The 20,314-nt window shown below is 44.7% G+C and overlaps 1 protein-coding gene across 1 annotated transcript in view; it reads right to left on the bottom strand.

Annotated features, from left to right (window-relative positions):
* Positions 1-251: 251 nt before the first annotated feature.
* The window catches only part of LOC101642389 (desmoplakin), a 35,909-nt gene continuing 15,846 nt past the window's right edge, over positions 252-20,314 (bottom strand). Inside the window, exons 11-24 of the mRNA XM_004711653.4 lie at positions 20,110-20,262; positions 18,976-19,130; positions 17,726-17,852; positions 16,629-16,830; positions 15,902-16,128; positions 13,321-13,487; positions 12,778-12,916; positions 12,069-12,262; positions 10,639-10,801; positions 10,114-10,197; positions 9,622-9,729; positions 8,368-8,466; positions 5,169-7,463; positions 252-4,152 (exon numbers count right to left, since the gene is read on the bottom strand). Coding sequence (XP_004711710.2) covers positions 916-4,152; positions 5,169-7,463; positions 8,368-8,466; positions 9,622-9,729; positions 10,114-10,197; positions 10,639-10,801; positions 12,069-12,262; positions 12,778-12,916; positions 13,321-13,487; positions 15,902-16,128; positions 16,629-16,830; positions 17,726-17,852; positions 18,976-19,130; positions 20,110-20,262 — 7,350 coding nt within the window. The 3' untranslated portion in view covers positions 252-915. The remainder of the gene's footprint in view (positions 4,153-5,168; positions 7,464-8,367; positions 8,467-9,621; positions 9,730-10,113; positions 10,198-10,638; positions 10,802-12,068; positions 12,263-12,777; positions 12,917-13,320; positions 13,488-15,901; positions 16,129-16,628; positions 16,831-17,725; positions 17,853-18,975; positions 19,131-20,109; positions 20,263-20,314) is intronic.

Raw genomic sequence — 20,314 nt, 5'->3', positions numbered from 1 at the left:
TGTGGCAATACTTTCTGACTTACCCTGACTAGAACTGGGTAATGACTTAGACTGCTTCCATGGACTTCTTTCCTAAAGTGATCAAGGTAGGTTGAAAGAATCAACACGAATTCTACGGAAAATCCAAAGCTTAAATGCTTTCTACTAGTGTTTCTTAATGGGTATTGGGTAAACAAGCTATTGTGTTTTAGTAAAGAAAAGCTGCTGACAAATATGTAAGCTTCAACCTTGTTAAATCACACCACAAACACTTCAAAAGTCTAAAACTTTATTGACAGAATAGCCAACCTTTTAAAAAGTACACTGAAACTGACAAGCAAAATAAACAGGAAGCTTTGACCAAGCAAAGCAAAGATTGCAGCTATCATGCATATGCAGTCAAATTAGTACCAAACCAAACAAGGACATTTGATAGTACATGTGTTATACAATCTACATTCAGAAACTAAGGGAGACTCATTCCAAAATGCTTGGTTTTGGGTGATTTTGTGGGTAGGGGTGAGCGAAAGATATGGTAACATTTAGGTGAGAAACAGAATGACTGAAATATCAATTATCCATTTTTATCTTAAGAATAGAAATCTATATTAAATGCCAAAAAGAATTCAAGAAGAGTTAGTCCAAAAATCTAACCTCAGAAAGGAGGAAACACATTCTAAATTCAATTTGTGCTATCCTTACAATTGATTACCATTTCAGATACACTACATCCAAGGTGTATTACATTAGTTTTAAGAAAGTCTAAGAAGATTAAAAGCCAGAATAGCCTTTACTATTTGAGTTCAAGCATGACTACCGTTTCTTAAGCAAGGTTATATCATTCCTACTGCAAGCACTGAGCTTTTCGTTATTATTTAATAAAGTGAAATTCATATGAAAGCTGCCAAGGCGTAGCAACCATTTCCAACTGACTTACTAATGCCCAATAGAGCTACTGCTAAATGAGTAAGTATAAGAGTAGGAAGAATTTCCTGTTGCATCGAAACTGCCCCTCCGGGACCCACTGCGAGAGCCGGAGCGAGAGCCGGAACGAGAGCCGGAGCGAGAGCCGGAGCGAGAGCCTGGGGCAGAAGACATATTATAAGGGCTGGGCAAGCCCTTGGAGGAAACGGAGGCTGCTTCCAGAAGGCGTAGCCCAGTGATATCTTCTACCATGGAGCGGTTCACAGCATCCTTGTAGGATATTTTCAACTTGGTTTTGGGGCAGGTCAGGATTTTGGCATAGCTGTTGGTGTCTTGCAGCCTCTGAGCTGCTCGGCCGTCGATGAAGCCCTTTCTGATGGCTTCCTCATTGCTTATCCTCCCGTGCACTTCTGGGTCAACCAGCCCTCCTGTGAGGTACTGGAACTCCAGGAAGCGCTGCCCTGCCTCATAGGGGAGCCATTTTTCTTTCACGGCCTCTGCTGCCGACATCTTCTTCTTCCCCTTCACCCCTTCAAAGCCAATGAAGGCTTTCTGAGCAGGCTTCAGCCTGGTGGCCATATCCTGGTCAATCAGACCCTGGGAGACAGCCTCTTGGAGTGACAACTTCTGACCAGTGGTGGGGTGGATGATGCCACCCGTGCAGGCCTGAGCTTCCAGAAGCCTCTGGCCTGTGATGCTATCCACAATGCCGCGCTCAATGCCTTCGGAAATGGAGATTTTTTCCAAGTTTTCTGTGTCAAAGATGGCTGCAATGGGGCTGCTCTCTTCCAGGGGGTCGGACAGAGAGCTGCTCCGGATGGTTAGATTCCGGACGCTGGATATGGTTGAGATCTTGCTTACAGACTCGTGCCTCGAGCTGCTGAACACTTCATCACTGACGCCTCCACCGAGGCTGCCGCTATTGCCCATGCCATTTTTCAGGGAGATCATGTCAGCGAACTGCGTGAGACTGAGGCTGCCAGACCGGTACTGATCAAAGAACTTCCGATCGACGAGGCCCTTGTCAATGGCCTCCTGAATGTCGTACTGACTACCTGTCTTCCTATCGACCAGAACCACTCGGGTCGAGCCGTCCGACCCGGTGATGGTGATCTCTTCCCACTCGCACTCCTGGTCACACAGTTCTTTGAAGGTTTCGTAATCGATCAGCCCCTTCTTGTAGGCCTCCTGAACGGACATCTCCTTGTTGGTTTCGGGGTCAACGATGACCACTCTCCGCTTCCTGAGGGTGTTTTTCTGGGACGTCTGCACCTGCTTCTTCTTCTCTTTCAGAGGAAGAAGACAGAGCCCTGTCTCCTCATCCTTGATGCACCTTTCCTTCAGCTGCAGATAGGTAAGGTTTTCCTCGGTATTGGGGTCGAAAAACCCCTTGGTGTCATCGCTGGGATCTGAGAGGATCTCGCTGAGCTCCTCGTTGAAATAGCCCCTCTTGTAGGCCATGTCCACAGGCAAGCGATGGCTCTCCTTCGGGTCAATGATGCCCCCGGTAGCGATCTGTGCTTCCAACAAGCGAATGCCGTGGCCCTTTTCAATGAGCTCCTTGTTCATGGCTTGGAACAAGGAGATGATGCTCCCTGTCTCAGGATCATTGTACCCGGTGACAGCTCGTTCCGCAGACAAGAGCTTCTCTTTAAACTCAATGCCCACGAGGCCTCTTTTGTAGGCTTCTTCTACAGGTAACCTCAGATTGCTAACGGGGTCCACGATAAAGCCAGTAGCAGCTTGGGCCTCGAGCAATTCCAGAGCAGTGCCGGGTCGGACCAGGCCAATCTTCATGGCCTCATAGATGCCAAGCTTCTGTTTCGTGGTCTCGTTGTAGATGCCAGCTATGCAGCTTGAACCCTGGAGAAAATCCTTGATCCGCTCACCAACCTCATCATAAGAAATCTGCCCCGACTCAAGTTCATTGACAGTGGATGGTCTCAGAATGCCAGAATCGACTAGTTCGGTGACGGTCACGGGCTGTCTGATCCCTTGGAAGGACATGCTTCTCTTCTGGACAGACAGCAAGAGCAGACCCGTGTGTGGCTCGATTCGGCACCGTTCCCTCAGCTGCATGTAACTGACCTTCTTTTTGGTGATCGGGTCCATAAAGTTTTTCTGACTGTCTCGGGGGTCATTCAGTGATCGATACAAATCCCGATCGATCAGCCCACGGGCCAAGGCTACATCTTTTGGCAAAAAGACACTGTTAACAGGATCCACAATGCCCCCAGACGCGATCTGGGCTTCCAGCAGGCGCATTCCAGTTTCTCTGTCGATCAGATTTTTCTTGATAGCTTCAGAGACAGATACTGTCTTGCCTGAAAATGGATCATCAAAGCCTATGATGGCTTTTTCTGCCGTGTAGATCTGCTGTCGGTCATCAAATTCAATGAGGTCCCGGGCAATGGCAGTGTCAACGGTCAGCTTCTCGTTTCTGTGGGGATCGATGATCCCACCAGTGGCTGCCTGGGCCTCCAGAAGCATGACGGTGGACTCTGGGTTGATTAATTTCTTTCTCTTGGCCTCGACCAATGAGTACTTTTCCTTAGGAGAGACAGATGCTCCAGCAATCGCTCCGGCACCCCGAAGGAAAGGCTGGATTTCAGAAGTGACTTCTTCCACGGACTTCTTCCCCTTCATCAGCTTGTCCAGGGTTGTCTTGTCAATCAGTTGGCACTCATAGAGCTGCATCGCTGTCACCTTCTTCCTCAGTCCATCGAACACCAGCTTGGAGGTGTCCACCGTCCATTCGTACTCCGTCTGGGTCTCCCGATGGGACCCATAGGGCCGCTGTCGGAGCTTGTCGATCTCTCGCTGGAGCCGGGAGCGCTCCGTCTCCAGCTGGCACTGCGTATCCCTGGACGAGTCCTCCAACTTGCGCTTGCACCTCTCCTCAATCCTCTTGATCTCTGCCTGCAGTCTCTCAATCTCGCTCCTCATGCTGTTCTTCTCCCGCTCGCTCTTCTCCCTTTCTGATTCGATCTTCCTCATGGCCTCCTCCTTACGGGAATATTGGGTTTTCCACTGATTTAGGTCGTTCTGGATCTGCTGCTTCTCACACTCAAGGCGCTGCTTAACCCTGCTTTCCGACTCCATCGTTGCCTTGGCCCGGTTCAGCTCATCCTCCAGCCTTTGCAGCCTGGCCTTGTCTTGTTCCAGGACCTTGATTTTCACCAGGAGGCTCTCTCGTTCCTGCACCACTTGAGTGCACTGACTTTTTGATTCCTGAATCCTGTTAGATGCCTGCAATTTCAAAGGGAAAGAAAAATATTTTGATCACATCACATTACTATCTTCATTGAAACATTTTCCTTCTATCTGGAAAAAAAAAGTTTGCTTATTTCCTTTTCTATGGTTACCCTGGATATATAAGGGGGCTCAAAAAAATTCATGGAAGAATGGAAAAATAATAGAAGTTCCCACAAACTTTCTGAAGTCCCTTTGTGTTGCCAGCTTCCAAATTCAAAGAAAAAGTTCTATAGATGTCTATTGCCACTTTCATTACTGGCTTCATACTTACTCTATTTTCCCATAAGAGGAAATAGAAGTTATGACCCTATTGTACTTGCTAATCGTGGTTCAAAAGAATATGGGGAATTTTCTTCAAATCTGTTCTACCTACAGCTCACCTGCTACACCTACACCAACATGATTAACAAAGCAATACAAGCATATAAGCATATGAATATACGATGAGAGTGGAAAAGTGTGTGGAATTGTTTCACTATCGTTGCATTCCATTTCCCCACAAACTTAATGAAGTCCCCTTGCATATCTACCCCGAACCCAGACCCACACAAATATTGTCTATAGAAGTCAAATGTAGAGGTTATTTTTTTAAAGTCAGACAGAAAGATATACATCAAGACCACAATGAAAAGAAAACAGAATCATGCATGCAGGGGGAAAAAATCATCAAAGCAAGCAGGAAAAAGTGGCTTCTGAATTGCAGAGAAACCTGCTTTGTTCATTGTTTGGCTCTAATTTAGGAAAAGGCTCATCACCAATGTAAAACAGGAGGTGCTGTCCAGAAAATAGAGTGGACTGTTCAGCAGAAGTGATCTCAGAGGTTACACACATGTTAGGATTATCACAGATTAATTTAAAGACTGATCTGGATTATCACATGTGCAGGTTCAGCAATAAAAAGAGGAAGCTCTCTATAAATAGGCACCTAAGTAGCAAGAGCGTGATTGGGAGTGATTAAGGAGTGAATTATTTGAGAGACAGGGAAGCCGTGATCAAATATTTGTGAGTACCTCTAATGCCTGCTTTTGGAATTTCTCAATTTCCTGTCTCAAATTTTCCCTCTCTCTCTGTAAATCGTTAATCAGCCCCTGCAGTTCCAGGGTCCGGGTGTTGCTGACTTGCAGCTGGCTCCTGAGGTCGTTGATGGTGGCATTTTTGTCGCAGTCCGCCTCGCTGCGGCCCCGCCTCAGGTCGTCGTACTCCAGCCTCAGGTTCCGCAGCTCCTCCTCCAGCATCAGGTGCTCCTTGGTGAGATTCTCCGTGAGCGACTGCAGCCGCTCGATTTCTATTTTGCTCTCATTTAAGCTCCGGCTTTTGTCTTCGATCGCCTTCTGGAAGTGCTCATTCCTCAAGTGGGCCTGTTTGACGCTCTCTTGTTCCTGAAGCAGCTGCCGCCTCAAGGCCTCAAGCTCCGAGGCCAGCCTCCTCAGCTCCTCCTGGGTCTTCTGCTTGTCCCTCACGTGGCCATCCAGCACGTCTCTCTGCTGGCGGAGGTCATCCTCACTCCTCTTCTTCACGATGGACGCCTGCTCCAGCTGCTGCGTCAGGTTGGTGACTTTGATGGCTTGCTCTTTCAGGGACCTCCTCATGCCTTCTAGCTCGTCCTCCAGCTTCTTCCTCTTGCTAGACTCTTCGGAGGCCGTCCTCTTGAGCCGGTTCAGCTCCTCTTCCACTCTCTGCTTCTGCAGCTGCAGGTCTTTCAGCGAGTTCTGGAATCTGCTGATATCCTGGTCTTTCACGGTCCTCTCTTGGGAAACCCTCTCGTAGTCAATTCTCAGGCGGGTGAGCTCCTGCTCCTGGACCTTCAGCTTGCTGACGGACTCCACGGCGCTGCTGTGGGCTTTCTGCAGGTCATACTGCACCCGCTGCAGTTTGGTGTTTGCATCTTGCAGGCATTCCCGCTCTTTCGTCTCTGATTCCACCAGCTGCTTTAATCTTTCGATCTCCCTGTTTTTATCCTGGATGGTTTTGGCAGCGTCATCGAGAGACTGCTTATACTTCACGCTCTCCTCGCTTCGCATCTGCGTGACCTGCCGCAGCTCCAGCTCCAGCTGCTGCTTCCTCTGCGACATCTCCGAGCCCGCGGCCTTCTGCTGCAGCACGTTTTCCTCCACCCTCCGCAGGCTGTCTGTGGTCTGGGCGAGGGTGGTCTTGAGCCTCTTTATCTCCTCCGCCAAGCTCCTGTTTTCTCTGGTGAGTTTGTCGACTTGGGCTCGGTAGCCACTGGTGTCGTCTTCTTTCTGCAGGGTGAGCTGGTGGATGGTGGTCTTGGTGATGTTGATCTCCGTCTCGAATTGGTTTTTCAAACTAATGATCTCCTCGTCGTAACTGTTCCTTACCTTAGCCAGTTCAGTTTCGTATTCCCAACGGCGCTTGGCCTCCTCCTGAAACTCCGTTTTGAGTCTCTCAATCTCCTTGTTTTTGTCCTGGATGGTCTTGGCAGCCTCCTCCAGGGACTGCTTGTGCCTGGCATTGTCCTCAGAGCGCTGCTGAATGACCTGCTTGAGCTCTATCTCCAGATGCTGCTTCTTCTGCAAGATCTCTGAGCCACAGGCCTTCTGCTGGAGCGCGTTCTCCTCCGCCCTCCGGCGCTGCTCCGTGGTCTGCAGGATGCTGTCGTTCAGCCTGACGATCTCGTCCTTCAGATCCCGATTCTCCCTCGAGAGTCTCTCGAGCTGGTTCCTAAGGTTTTTAGAATCGTCCTCCTTTTGCATGGATATCTCTTTGATGGTCGTCTTCGTAATGTTAATCTCGGTTTCATACTTGTTCCTTAAATTACTCATCTCCTCATTATAGTGGTTTCTTACCTTTGCCAGCTCATTCTCATATTCTCTCTTCCGGGTGCCCTCCTCCTGCAGGAGAACCCTCAACCTCTCTATTTCGTACTCCTTCTCCTTGATGGCCTTTTCAGACTCCAGTTTTTGCCAGCCCAGGTTTTCCTTTTCACACTGCCTGGCTTTCTGCAGCTGGTCATAATCGTTTTTCTGTTGGTCAAATCGATCCTCCACGGTCTTCCTCCTCCTCTTTTCGTCTTCGATCTCGTAGGTGAGTCTGGTGATTTTCTCATTGAGCTCTTTGATTTGACCGTAGCACTTGTCAAGGTTCTGCTTGGCCGACTTCCCGTCCAGTTCGGCCTGTCTCTTCAGTTCCTCCAGGCTCACAAGCTTGGCTTTGAACTGGGAACACTCTGCCTGGTATTTCTGCAGGTTCTGGTCCAGGAATTTGTTCTTGTTGCAGTTTTCGGAGTTGGCGTCTCGGGCCAGTCTGAGCTCCTCCTCCAAAACTTCGATCTTGGTATTTTTCAGCTGTGGGATTAAGACCAGAAATGTTGTTGAATGAGAAACATCTCACATTTCAAGAAAGAGCAGTACTTTTCCACACTCGGAGCAATGGGCCTCCTGATTTCTCTTCCTACAAACAGTCAGAACACACTCAAACACATAACCTACACATGACACGCCTGTAAACACACATAAATGCCTTCATTACACACACAACCCCCACCATACATACTCACCCAAACACGTGACACATATGGACACACCCCCACACTGCACACACAAAGGACATATACACAGTCGACCGTACACACACTCTGTTATGAGGGGGAAAAAACTCTGGCAAAAATTTAAGGAATATGGATTCTTGTCAATAATGATTTCATTAACTATATTATCCTAGCAAATAACAGTATCATATTTTGGTCTCTGTTTCCTCATCTGAAAAATGAAGTGATTTTTTTCCCCCCTGAGATCCAAAGCTTTTGATGTTATACACTGTTTCCCTTTATTTCAAAGTATCAACTGAGTTTCCATATAGATTCAAATATAGAGAAGAGTAAATTAAATCATTTAAAATGAGTAAATTAGAAAAGAGGAGTAAATTAAATAACTAGTCTAAAGTAAAAAGTCAAATTCAACTAGTCCAAGATATTCTTATTCTTGAAGGGTTAAAGAAAATTCTTTGCTCAAACATTAAACAAAATTATTGTTTTATGGCACAATAGAAGAGCTGCAATTTTGCAAGTGTTGCTTAAGTCCACTTAGAATACTGTACTGGAATATAGGACAAACCCCTGTATTATTATTAAATGTTTAGGTAAAAGATAGTTTCACCGGTGTGCATTCAAACCCATGTTAAAATAAGGTGTAAAGAATAAGTATTCTATTCTAATACTGGATGACCCAAAGAAATAAAGTAATAAATTACCTTCAGATCTTCCAAACTCTTCAGCATCTCACTTAGGAATCTGTAATAATCTCCAGACCTTGTAAGCAGTTCTATGTATCGCGCATGAATGTCTGCAGCCTTGGAGAAAAACAACAGGGAGAGATATGAGAGGAAACGGAGTACCAAACAAGTTGACTAATTTTATTTTCCAAAGCAAAATAAGGTGCAATGTATGTAATTGAAATAAATGCTTTTATGCTCTATAGTAAGATAAACTGCAATTTAAAGAACTATTACTTTCCACCCTCTTGGCTCTAGGCTGTTTCCTTTAAATCCTCTGAAAGGTGCTGGGTTGTTTCCCTTTGGAAAGAAGTTGTGTTTTAGAAACCTGTTTTGTTGACTTTTAGACCCCTCTCACTAAATTTAAACATTGCAGGCCAATTTACGCAGTCGTGAGTATATCAAGGAGAGGTTTAGCTAGCCACCGATGAGCTCCCGAAAAGCACATCCTATCAACGGCTCATACTGAGCAGTGGGGGCATCACTTGCTAGTAATAGTTTCTGAGTGGATATCTGTGAGATGCACAGAAAGCAAATTGGCTTTTTGTTCTTGGTTCCGAAGAGCGAACTTTGAGCCCAGTGCCTCAAGGCATGATGGAATTGATCATGGCCATGTGGTAAAGCCAAGAAGGATTTGGAAAATGGATGCTCAGTGGAGCTTCCAGGTTGGAGTGGAGCAGAGTGCATCCCCTGGGAGTGACGGTGTTCCATGCTGGGATTATCCCCTCACCCCTATTTATGTATTTTAATCTAGATGTCTCTTTGCATCCTTTCTGGTTAAAACATGTCAGTATGGTAGATTAACCTTGTGAACTTGGTGAGACTGGGTCCTTTTAAATGCTGTGCTCTGACCTAGCCCATGGTGACGAGGGATAGGATGCGAGACAGAACTAGCTGATGAGAGTGGAAAATTTAGAATTTGTAACCAATACTCCCAACCCAGCACAGAGATGAGATAATTTTACTTGGATACAAGGATCAAGAAGTGGGAAGGTGAGGACTGTATCCAATTCCAAGTGGAAATTGGATTCATGCTGATCCTTACAACACAATTAGCAACGAGATGGGCCTTTCCCAACATATCCTTTCCCATGCACCGTTGATGCAGTTGAAAGTAATATCCTCTAACAAGGAATGAATTTCAGGGACTGTCGGAAGAGAGGGAAGGAGGCAGGAAAAAAGAGAAGGCAGACTCTAAGGGATACACAGTAACATACATAAACACATAAATACCTCCTGCATAATCACCCCAGAAGGGGACTGAACCATAGTTCGCTTGATTGGAATGTTCAGTAGGGTTTCCAGTCCTGATGTGTATGATGCAAGCTGGAGCTCATAATCCTGGAAATTATACGAGTTCAAGAAAAACATTCTTGTTAGATTTAAAAGGAGTCGCTGACAGCTACAATTCCGCACTTAGAAAATAAGCAAGCTGGGTTTCTGATGACCAACCTCAAGGTTTTCCCATTAACTGTTAGTGTCAAAGTAGCTTAACGTATGTTTACTGGGTTGAAAGAAAATAGACTCTCCACTACCTCAGATATTACCAATGGGTAATGAATGTATGGAAATTACTGGGTAAACTTTTATCATTTGATCAGGAGAAAACATGGAAAACCCATAATTACTAGTCTCAAGGAGGTGATAAGATTCAGAGTGAAATCAGTCAAGACGTAGCTACTACCTGTCTTGATAAAATGACAATGGCTTTTGAAACCAACCTACCTTAATTGAATTCGCACAGAGTTCAGCAATTTTGTGTACCTCTTCTGATTTGTCCCGTTTGCCACATATTTCATTGTGCAAGTTCTACACAGACATGAAATAGACACAAATGTTGGCATTTGAGTATTGTAAAATGAACACCATTTCACTTTTAAACCATGCTTGTTTTCTTCTGTTTATGACTGCCTAGGCTGACATCATGATTTTGCAGTTAAACAGTAACTAAAAACATTAAGCTTTTTTTTTCATTCAGAAAAGATAAAAAAGACCTTCAACTTCTTATTATCGAGCTAACTTTCATTGTAAAGATACTTTACAATAGCACGAGAGGAACAACATTGCATTGTTTCTAAGTTCGTAATGCGAATCTTTGGAAATAACACAATTGTTCTTCCTCTGAGCATTCTTTAAGCATTTATAAGATGTACTAATAATATTAAGTAATTATTTCCACCCATTACTTCCTCTTTGAAAGCCAGAGGAAAACATCATATACACCAAATTAGTCTCAAAACAGCTATGTACCTTCTGCTCATTCAAAAATCTCATGACAGTGTTAGAATCACTGAATTTCATGGATTCTAAGGAATCCTGGCGACGTTTGGCATCATAGAGCCACTTGCAGAAAGCCTGGTAGTTGTCGCGGTAGTTCCTCAGTTGTTTGATTTGTTTCTCCAGGTCCCATAATCTAGGGAAAAGGAGATATGATAAAAGAACAAGACTAGGAGACACGGTTATTACTCCTCAAGATCTATTAACATAGAAGAAATATATGACCCAGCAAGTCCCTTGCTGGTTATGTCCCCAAGAAAACCCAAGCATTCATCCACACAAATCCTGTACACAGATGTTCATAGTGGTGTGTCTCTTGAGAGTCAAAAAGGGGAAACAACTCCAATGTCCATCAGCAGATAAAAGATATCATAAAATGTGATCTCTCTACAAAAGGAGTATTCCTCAAATATCAAAGGGAAAGGTATGCATGCGTGCTAAACACGAATCAACATGACTCTATGTGAAAGAGGCCAGGCACAAAAGACCACATAGTATGATTCTGTTTACATGAATTGTTCAGAATCGGTAAATCCAGAGAGGCAGAAAGTAGATTAGTGGTTGTCTGAGGCTGGGGGTGGGTGGGGTCGGGGTGGGGGTGGGGTAAGATCATGAGCAGTGACTGGAATGGGTACAGAATTTATTTGGGGGAGACAAAAATGTTCTAAAATATACTGTGTTCTAAATATTAGCTAAAATATATGGTGGTGATGTTTTCACAGTTCTGCAGCTATAGTAAAAACCACTGAATTATATGCATCACCTGGGAAAATGGCATGCTATGAGACTTACAGCTCAGTAAAGTGACCTTCTAAAATGGACTATTAATAAAATGGACTACAACTGAGGCAATTTGGGAGAATTTCCAAAGCTCTCATTTGCTGTAAGGCATTTCTTTTTCAATAAAATGTAATCTTCATGAACTTTGGACCACACTCACTCATGGCATCTCTTCTTCCACACAACAGTTAGCATGGTACATAAAGCACACCAGGTGACTTGCGCTGTTTCTCTATGAATCAGGATGGCACTGGCACATGTGGGTTCAGATGTGGCTACTGTGATGCACTCTCTTTCCATATCAATAACTTTTATTATACTTGGTCCCTGAAAGGAGTGTCCATTATGCCCACCAGTAAAACTACTTGTTCAGCTGCTAAATTCACTCCAACCCATAGCAACCACAGGTGTGTTAGGAGTAAAAGTTGATCACCCGGCCCTGCTTCTGAGAGGCCTCTGAGTGGACTCAAACTGCCAACCCGAGCACATTAGCAGCTGGGCATGTTAGCTGTTGCCTAGGGACTCTTTATTATGCCTAACTCATACATAAACCAAACCACTCCAAGTACCATTACCTTGGGAACAGCCAATGGATAACAAGAGATGAGAGGAGGTTGGCTCACCTGTAATCTATCTGTTTATCGATTCTTTGCCAGCGATCAGTCAGCTGTGTGACTTTTTCACTAAACTTCCCGAGATCCAAATCATAGAGTGGGTACTGCTGGGAAGTTTGGGAGTGGATCTGCTGGGCTTTCTGCAGTTCTGTCTTCATGGTGGCCAAGAGGGACTTCTTCAGGTTCAGGTCATTTTTTATTTTCTGCAAGAGAAGTTCAGTCAGCACAGAGTAATCTAATCTTTTCGCTCATCTTACGTGAGTCCCTGAAAAAAAAGTTCGGGACACTCTTGGAATATCTTTATTTTTAGGTGATAACAATCACTCCAGGTACTTTTTTTATTAATTACATTTTCCAATATTTGCCTCCCTGATGCAGCCTCTTACGCTACCCTTTGTAAAAGGGACTCGGGGTGTCAATCTGGAAAAGGTATCACCTTCCTCTCTCGAATAAATACAAGAGAGATGAACACATGAAAGGTTTTGGGAAATCCTAGGGTATGAAAACCAATTTATGCATTCTCAAGCCCAATCTCACTAAGGGGACTCTTTTTCATAGTTCTTGCTCTGGGAAGAATGAGCAATACCAATCGTATGTGGCCATTCAGAGCCAAGATCCCTCTACGTTCATGAAGATCCAAGGAGATTGTCTTCTGGGGTATTGAAGCCTCTTGTATTTCTTGTCAATCGGGACACTGTTAGGTAACCTTTCTAGTTACCTTGAGACCACAGCGGTAGGCTTCCACTTTATCCAGGTCCAGGCAGACGGTTTCCTCTTCTGTGAGTCTGGCTTCGTACACCTTCAGCATGTCCTCTGCCTGGAGGAGAGCCTGCAGGAGTGCTCTCACAGTGCATAAGCTAAAAGAGCAAAGGAAGTGAAACTGCTGGTAACAGACTTAGGTCATGAACAAGTAATGGTCTGGAAGAACAGGAAAACACAGTTGTTTGGTCAACTTACAAGCTAACAGAGTGGTCATTTCTTTTTTTTTTTCCTATCATGATTCAAACCACCTTCACTTAAAAATTCTAAATTCTATCCTTGAACGTATAACCCTCTTCTAAGATGCATGCGTTTTCAAATGGTGGGGTAAATACCTTAAGCTAGAGGACACTGTCAAACTAAAGAAAGATGTAAGTGAGCCTCCAGGAAGAAGAGAAATGAAACCAAGGGTTGGATTCAACTAAGCATCTGAAGCCAGTTAAATTGGAGAAACTGCGGAGTGACAAAAGCAAATGATCTCATTCGCATTCATTGTGCTTACCTATTTAAGTAGCCATCGGTCACACCATTGATATTTTCCAGTTTCTGAAATAGTCCAAACACTTCATTCTGTAAGTAGCAAAATTTTTCAGAACCTCTGAAGTTAGCTAGCCTATCTTTAAGCTGGTTGAGAACTTCAGCAATTGCTTGTGAGTCGTGCTGCACGCCCTGTCAGAAAAAAAGGGCAAGTTTTACTGATTTATGCAGTACGATTCTTTATCACCATGTTGCCTTTAAAAATCCCAGTATTGAAAATAGGGACTTGTCAACCGGTTTCATTGCCGCATTAATCACAATAGCGAAGAGGTGGTAGCAACCCAAGCATCTGCCCACAGATAAATGGGTAAACAAAATATGTTACAGATCCATACATTGCAAGATTGCTGTTGTTGTTAGGGGCCATCGAATCGATTCCAGCCTATAGCAACACTATGGACAACAGAGGACCACTAAGTCCTGTGCCATCGTCGCACCTGTTCTTATGTTTGGGACCATGGTTGCAGCCGCTGTGTCCATCCATCTCATTGAGGCCTGAAATAGTTTATTGTGCCAGCCTGGCCGATAAACACAAGTGGGATTAACTGAAGGGCAGAGAGATAAATGCCTTGGTAAGTCTCACCTTTCTTGTCTCTCACTCTTTGATCATCGGACCAGTGTGCGGCTGCCTTGCTTGTCCTGTGCCTCAATTTAAAGGCTACACTACCTGTGGGACCTCTAGCCTATGGACTGTGTCGCTGTAAGTTGAGGTCCCTTTAAGACATCGCTGGAGCTGGGGACTGGCAGTTGGTGACCTGGCTGGCAGTGGGTGACCTGCCTTCTGATTGGCTGCTGTGCTGACATAGCCTAGCTCTCTCTATAAATAGAGGAAGATCTGGCAGCAGATCGGACTGGAAGTACTGCTAGTCTCTCACATCTCTCTCACGGCAGTGAGTTGGATTGAGCCATTTGTAGTGTTTTATAATTTAACTGTTTCTTTCTTGTATTATATATTTAACTGTATATGATTTAACAGTTCATTCCTTGTTACATATCTACTTATCTTTATAAATAAATATATTAAATTATCAGCAATTTGGTTTTATCTCTCTAGAGAACCCTGTCTAACACAAGGCCCTTCCTCTAGTTCACCGCCCCTCCACTTGACCAGACACGATGTTCTTCTCCACGAACTGGTCTCTCCTGGATAACATGTTCAAAGGATTTGAGCCGAAGTCTCAACACCCTTGCTTCGAAGGAGCATTCTAGTTCTATGGTGACGTAGTGGTTATACATTGGACTGCTAACCACAAAGTTAGCAGTTTGAAACCACCAGCCATTCCATAGGTGAAAGATGAGGCTTTCTACGTCCCCCAAAGAGTTACAGTCTCAGAAACTCCCAGGGGTGGTTCTAGCTCATCAGATAGGGTCTCATAGGAGCCCTATGCATCTGAATCCACTCAGTGTCAGGGAGCAGGACAGCACTGGGTCACAAAGAAAAATAAAGTGTCGCTACATGCTAGGGTATGGCTGAACCCTGAACACGTGCCAAGTGAAAGAAGCCAAATAGAGAAGAACAAAAACTATGTACGATCCGACTTCTACTACAGAGCTAGAATCCAAGGAAGCGTGCCAGTGCAGTGTTCGAAGCCACGGCAGAAAGATGAGGCAGTCTGGCTTTGGAAAGCTGCCAGCCTTGGAAACGTGAGGCAGTTCTACTCCATCGGTAGGGTTGCTCTGAGTCAGAAGGGACGCGACCGCAGCAAGGCGTGGGTTAGGAAGCAAAGATAACAGTACAGAAATAAAACAAGTGGTTACCTAGCACGGGGAGTGGAGGGACTGGGGAGTTATGGAAGGCATACACAGTTCTGTTTGGGGTAATGGGAAAAATTTGGGAAATAGATGGTTGCACAGCACTGTGACTATAATTAAGGCCACAGCAATGCACATGCTAAAATGCCAATTTTCAGGTGTCTGCTTTATCACAATTAGCAAAGTCAATGAAAAGAACTCCACAAAGAGACGGTGCCCTTTCTTTTCCTTCTCCAGGTAGGCTTTCTTAGTGACTGTGCAAGCATGACCCTTTCCTGCAGTATGTATGTACGTCGTGGGCATTCTAATTCCATGCCCAGGGCAGGTGGAGCAGAAAAGATCCCCGAGTTACAAGTTGAACAGTTTGGCCCGTAGTCACGATTCTTCAATGGCTGTGAGATTTTACCCTATCGTATCTCACCATGTCAACTTCTTGTGTACCCGTATCACAGACGTGTTCCGGACAGATGGCAAAACAAAAACGCTGTAGCTCGACTCTCCCACCCACCAACCAGCAACAAAGGGGATTTAATACACAGTCTGCTAACCCCCCATGAATCTGGAAGTACAAAAAGGCTTCAAAACATTAGTGGGAACATCTGTTATCTTGACATCCCGTTTTTCCCCCCACAAACTTTTGATGCTCCCTCAAAGCTGAGAGTTACAAAAAAAAAGAGGAAATTTCTTTAAAATTAAAGTTTTGCCCTTGGATATTTAGACCAGGAAGTCAAAGATCAGTTCACAGATAACCACAGGTCCACCTTGAGTCTGGCAAAATACCCGGCACTACCCACCTTCAGTTCATTTATTTTCACCGTGATGTGGTGTGAAGACCCTTGGTCGGCCAGGAGGGTGTTTTTCAGCCACATCCGGCCCTCACAATGCTCCATCTGCTGGCGGATCTTCTGCAGCTCCATCAGGATCCACGTCTCCTGCTTGTCAGTCTCTCGGTTGATTTCGATCACATTCTTATGGTTGGCGTCTTGGCAGGAACCCAGATGAGTGATTTCAGTTGTTGTTACTGTAAACAGATGTCATGGTCACACAAGTCAGAGCTGTATGTGGGCAAGGCCCCGCAAAACAGGCACACTGCATACAAATCGGTCGACATCAAGTTAAGTCAATCCCAAAACGAAATAGATTGCATAATCCCATGCCTATGAAACAGAATAGACAAATGTATAGAGACCAAAGTAAGGGGAAGGGGCGGCCATTGTTTAGGAAGTGCTGAATTCCTACTTGTGGTGATGAAAAATTAGGCAACAGAGAGTGGTAATGAGGTTTCATGTGATTAATGTCCCAAACGGCACGTGTAGCAAAATGTTAAACTGGAAAATGCTTTCTTCTATGTTGGTCTTTCAACAGGAAAAACTATGCCACTCCATTTGATCTCATTCTGAAATTTTAGTATGTCAGTAACTTGTGATCTATTTCCTTAAAAAAAAAAAAACGGCTGTAGAAAGAGCTTTATACAAGTACTTTAAAAACTACAGACGCCAAGAGGAAAGTGCCAGAGCCCACCTGTCTGGTGGTGGGGGTGACCGGGCAGCTGGATGACCAAGGTCTGGTAGTGCTTCTGAGCATCTGTGAACTGAGTCTGGATGTTTCTCTTGTCATCATCCCCGAACATCTCTGAGCCTTGGCTGTTTCGGATGAACTCTTGGTAATGTAACTCAAGGTCAGAGATGGTTTTCATGTAATCCTCCTGGCGCATCGTTTTCAGCTGAAAAGTGAATTGGACAAACGTGATTTATGACTGCCCCACGGTTATTCCAAGAAGCGGCTGCTCAAAAATGCCCCACCCTTCCAGAGGAGACTTGAGCCAGCTTTGGGGATGTGTCGAAGAAGACACAAAAGCCTTTCAGGTAGGAGACTCTGAGCTTCTGTGACAGGTGACAGAAAATCAGGAAAGCTTACGGTTGACACCTGGAACCATGAAGAACCTGAAGTCACGACATTAAGGTCACTGGGATCATGGTTGAAATGGCAAGTGTTTTGTCTATAAATTTACTCCTTGTTTTAAGTCTGTTAGGGTTCAGCTTCTTACTTTCTTTTTATAATTGGTCCTAAGAACCATAGCAGCGTCGGTTAGTAATTTGATTTTCTACCGAACTACCTTCAAAAGGAGCATTTACTCCAAAGCCACAGGTGTAAAGCAGAGCACAGCACCACTGCTCTGACCAGGAAGGGCTTTCTAAAGCCTTCTCCTTCTGTGCCTGTCCTGCACTTCCATTCTTGCCCTCTGAAATATGCCCCCATCTGGGAGTCCTCAGATCGCAATGTGAAAATTGCTGATTCCAGGTGACCAATGCTGTGGGTATTCCTCTAAGCAGTCCACCCCAACTGATATTCATTAGATCCTTTACAACCTACTATTACATCCCACGCCATTTCCGTATGTACTTTCAATTTGTCAGGCCACTTTAATGAGTGTGTCAGCTTGTCATTCCTCCCCTTCTACACTAGGGGGAGCAGCGCCTCTAAGGAAGCGGGTGATGACTTACTGATGAAACAGAAGCTTGCGAGCCGCTGGAGGACCGGCCTGTTAGAAACTGCCACTGAGGGAGCACTTAGGCACCCCTCCCCCTCCCAGCAGCCTGGGGGTCAGCAGGACTTACCTTGGCGATGGTCATAGCCCTGATTTTCTCGATGTCAATCATGCAGTAGTGCCAGGACACCAGGCTCTTCATGTTGATGTAGAGCTGGTTCCATAGGGCCAAGATGGCTTCGTAGTACTGCTCAATCCTGGGAGGAGCAAAGCAAAGGCAATGGCTACTAGACAGGCAAGCACCACACAATCGTAACTAACACAGCAGTCACAGGCGCGCCTTCAATTTTCCAAACATTCAGTATTCCAATGGATGTTAGATTAGTTCTCTCTCTCGAAGCACATTCCCAATGGTCTACATTTAGTGTAGATCACAGATTCCCAAATGTATTTGGCCTACCACCCCTTTTTCTGAAACAAACCCAACCAAAAACAGAACAAAACCAAAAAAACATTATTCAGCCCCCTCTTGGCAATGGAAAAACCTTAGTATGACAGCCTATAACTCAGGATAAAGTATAGATATCTGCTTTTGCTCCCCACCCCCACCCCCACTCCACTCCTAACACACACACATTCCAGATTGTTTGGGGGTTGGTATAATCTGCTTTGGGAAACACTGGCATAGACCGTTCAAATCATTTCAGTGATAATATACAGTATGCTTCTTTACGGCGGCGATTTTGCTTGCCAGCAGCATTTTAATTGGCAATGGTCAATCTCCGTAGATGGATGCTGCTGGCTGAAGCTTGCTAAGGAGTACATAGAGAATCACCATGTTATTCTCCGGACTCCTGTACATGGTTGAACAGGTCCCCAGTAAAAGAAGATGCACAGGCAACTGTTAAAATGGATGCTCCATCTACTGACAAGCAAATATCTACAGGGAAGCCATGTATCTGCGACTAAATGCAAAGTTATTGATTTTCTAGGAAGAAAAAATGTCAAAGAAATACATTCGAAACAAATGGGTATTATTCAGCCCTTTTGTAATCATCCAGTACTAACTATAATATCTCCAACTTAAAATTGAAGGACAAAGTAGGTGCCTGTCGCCAGGTTCCTTTTAGGGAGGTGCATGTTGGGCTGACTGAGACCCGGGGCCACTCCAGTACGGAAGCTGACCTTGCTCAGTCTCTTATCTGGGGGAGCAAAGCATTATTCCCACCAGCACCTGCCATGGCTTTCTTGGCAACCTGAGACCTTGGTTCAACAGTGACTAAGATAAGGTACAGTTTGTCTACGTCTCGTATAGATGCATTTGCCCTTTTGATCGTCCCCCCATTCATGCCACAGCTACTGGGATCTTTGACAACTTACTTGCAAGAAAGATCGACGGCCAGTGGGTTTGGAGGCGGGATAATCAGGCCCACAGAAGGAACCAGCATGTCGACGCCTCCCGGGCCTGTCACGTACCACTTGCTGCGCTCATTGTTGTCCTTTAAGATGCACTCGTCCCCTTTGTGCACGATTTTCTGCAAGGCAAGGTGCACCCGACGGGGCTTTAAGTGTATGTGGACCTTCATATTCAGACAGAAGCAAATGTGAAAGCTATCTGAGACGGGAGAGAAATGGCCTTTTTTTTTCTCAAATGGTGCTGATTCGCACACTACTCAAGGATGCTGAAGTGCCTTCCTTTTCAAACATACATGGGAGCCTAGAAGCGGAGCATAAAGTAAAGGAAATCTCCAGGGAATCGGGTCGCATGTTTCGAAGGAAGCCTGGAAAATCCATTAGTAAAGTGAGAAGCCCTTTTGTAAAGCAAAACCCACCCCCAAAGTGTTTCTATTCTGTGAGTTCATGTTTTATATATTAGATTCAATGGCCTGGGGTCACTTGTCTGATTGCTTTGCTCTTAAAATTCTTAAGCCCCAAGCTTGAAAAGACGGGCTCAATTACCATGCAAGTTTTGCCACCCTCCTTTAGGATTCCACTTTTCACATGTTTTATAGCAGAAATGTAAAGATGTGAAAGGCAATTAACTTTTTGATATTACAAGAAGCCCTGTATGAACTAAAAAAAAAGTTGCACATAGAAGAAAGACATAGTTAAGCCTTAAAAAATAATGTGAGTTGGTTTTACAAATACTATTGTCTTTAACTATCGACAGCTAAATATGCAATACTCCGTGATGCGGCAGCATTTTATTTGTTCAACACATTTCTTTTTTTTTAATCATTTTATCGGGGGGCTCTTCCAAATCTTATAACCATCCATTATTCCGTAATATTAAACACACTTGTACATATGTTGCCATCAATCTTTCCAAAACATTTTCTTTCTACTTGAGCCCTTGGTCAATACATTTCTTTGTACATAAAAGAAAAACAAAAATAAAACCATTTACTATGGTGCTTACTGAAACCTAGATTATATTTGGCTCTCTGATTGCCAGTACTCCTGATGTGCAAAAAGGAAACTTGACTGGGTCATGCTGAGGCACCGAGTGCATACCTGGTCTTGTTTGTAGTCACAAAGAGCCCTGAGGATGATGGGCTTGTTGCTTCTGTAGTCTGGGTTCCGAGGTTTCAGCTGGACGATCTTCTTGGACTTGTTCACCAAGTTCTGCACCTGACGCTTATACTCCAGGATTTTTTCCCGTTCTTTCTGCAATGGCAAATTAAGATTGCCTTTTAACATAGTCACCCTTTAGATTTTA

The sequence above is a fragment of the Echinops telfairi genome, unplaced genomic scaffold (assembly GCF_000313985.2).
Source record: "Echinops telfairi isolate 266 unplaced genomic scaffold, ASM31398v2 ScPeMD7_655;HRSCAF=1070, whole genome shotgun sequence".
NCBI classification, from domain to species: domain Eukaryota; kingdom Metazoa; phylum Chordata; class Mammalia; order Afrosoricida; family Tenrecidae; genus Echinops; species Echinops telfairi.
Note: the sequence above shows the minus strand (reverse complement) of the source record. Positions and strands in the feature narration are given on the sequence as shown.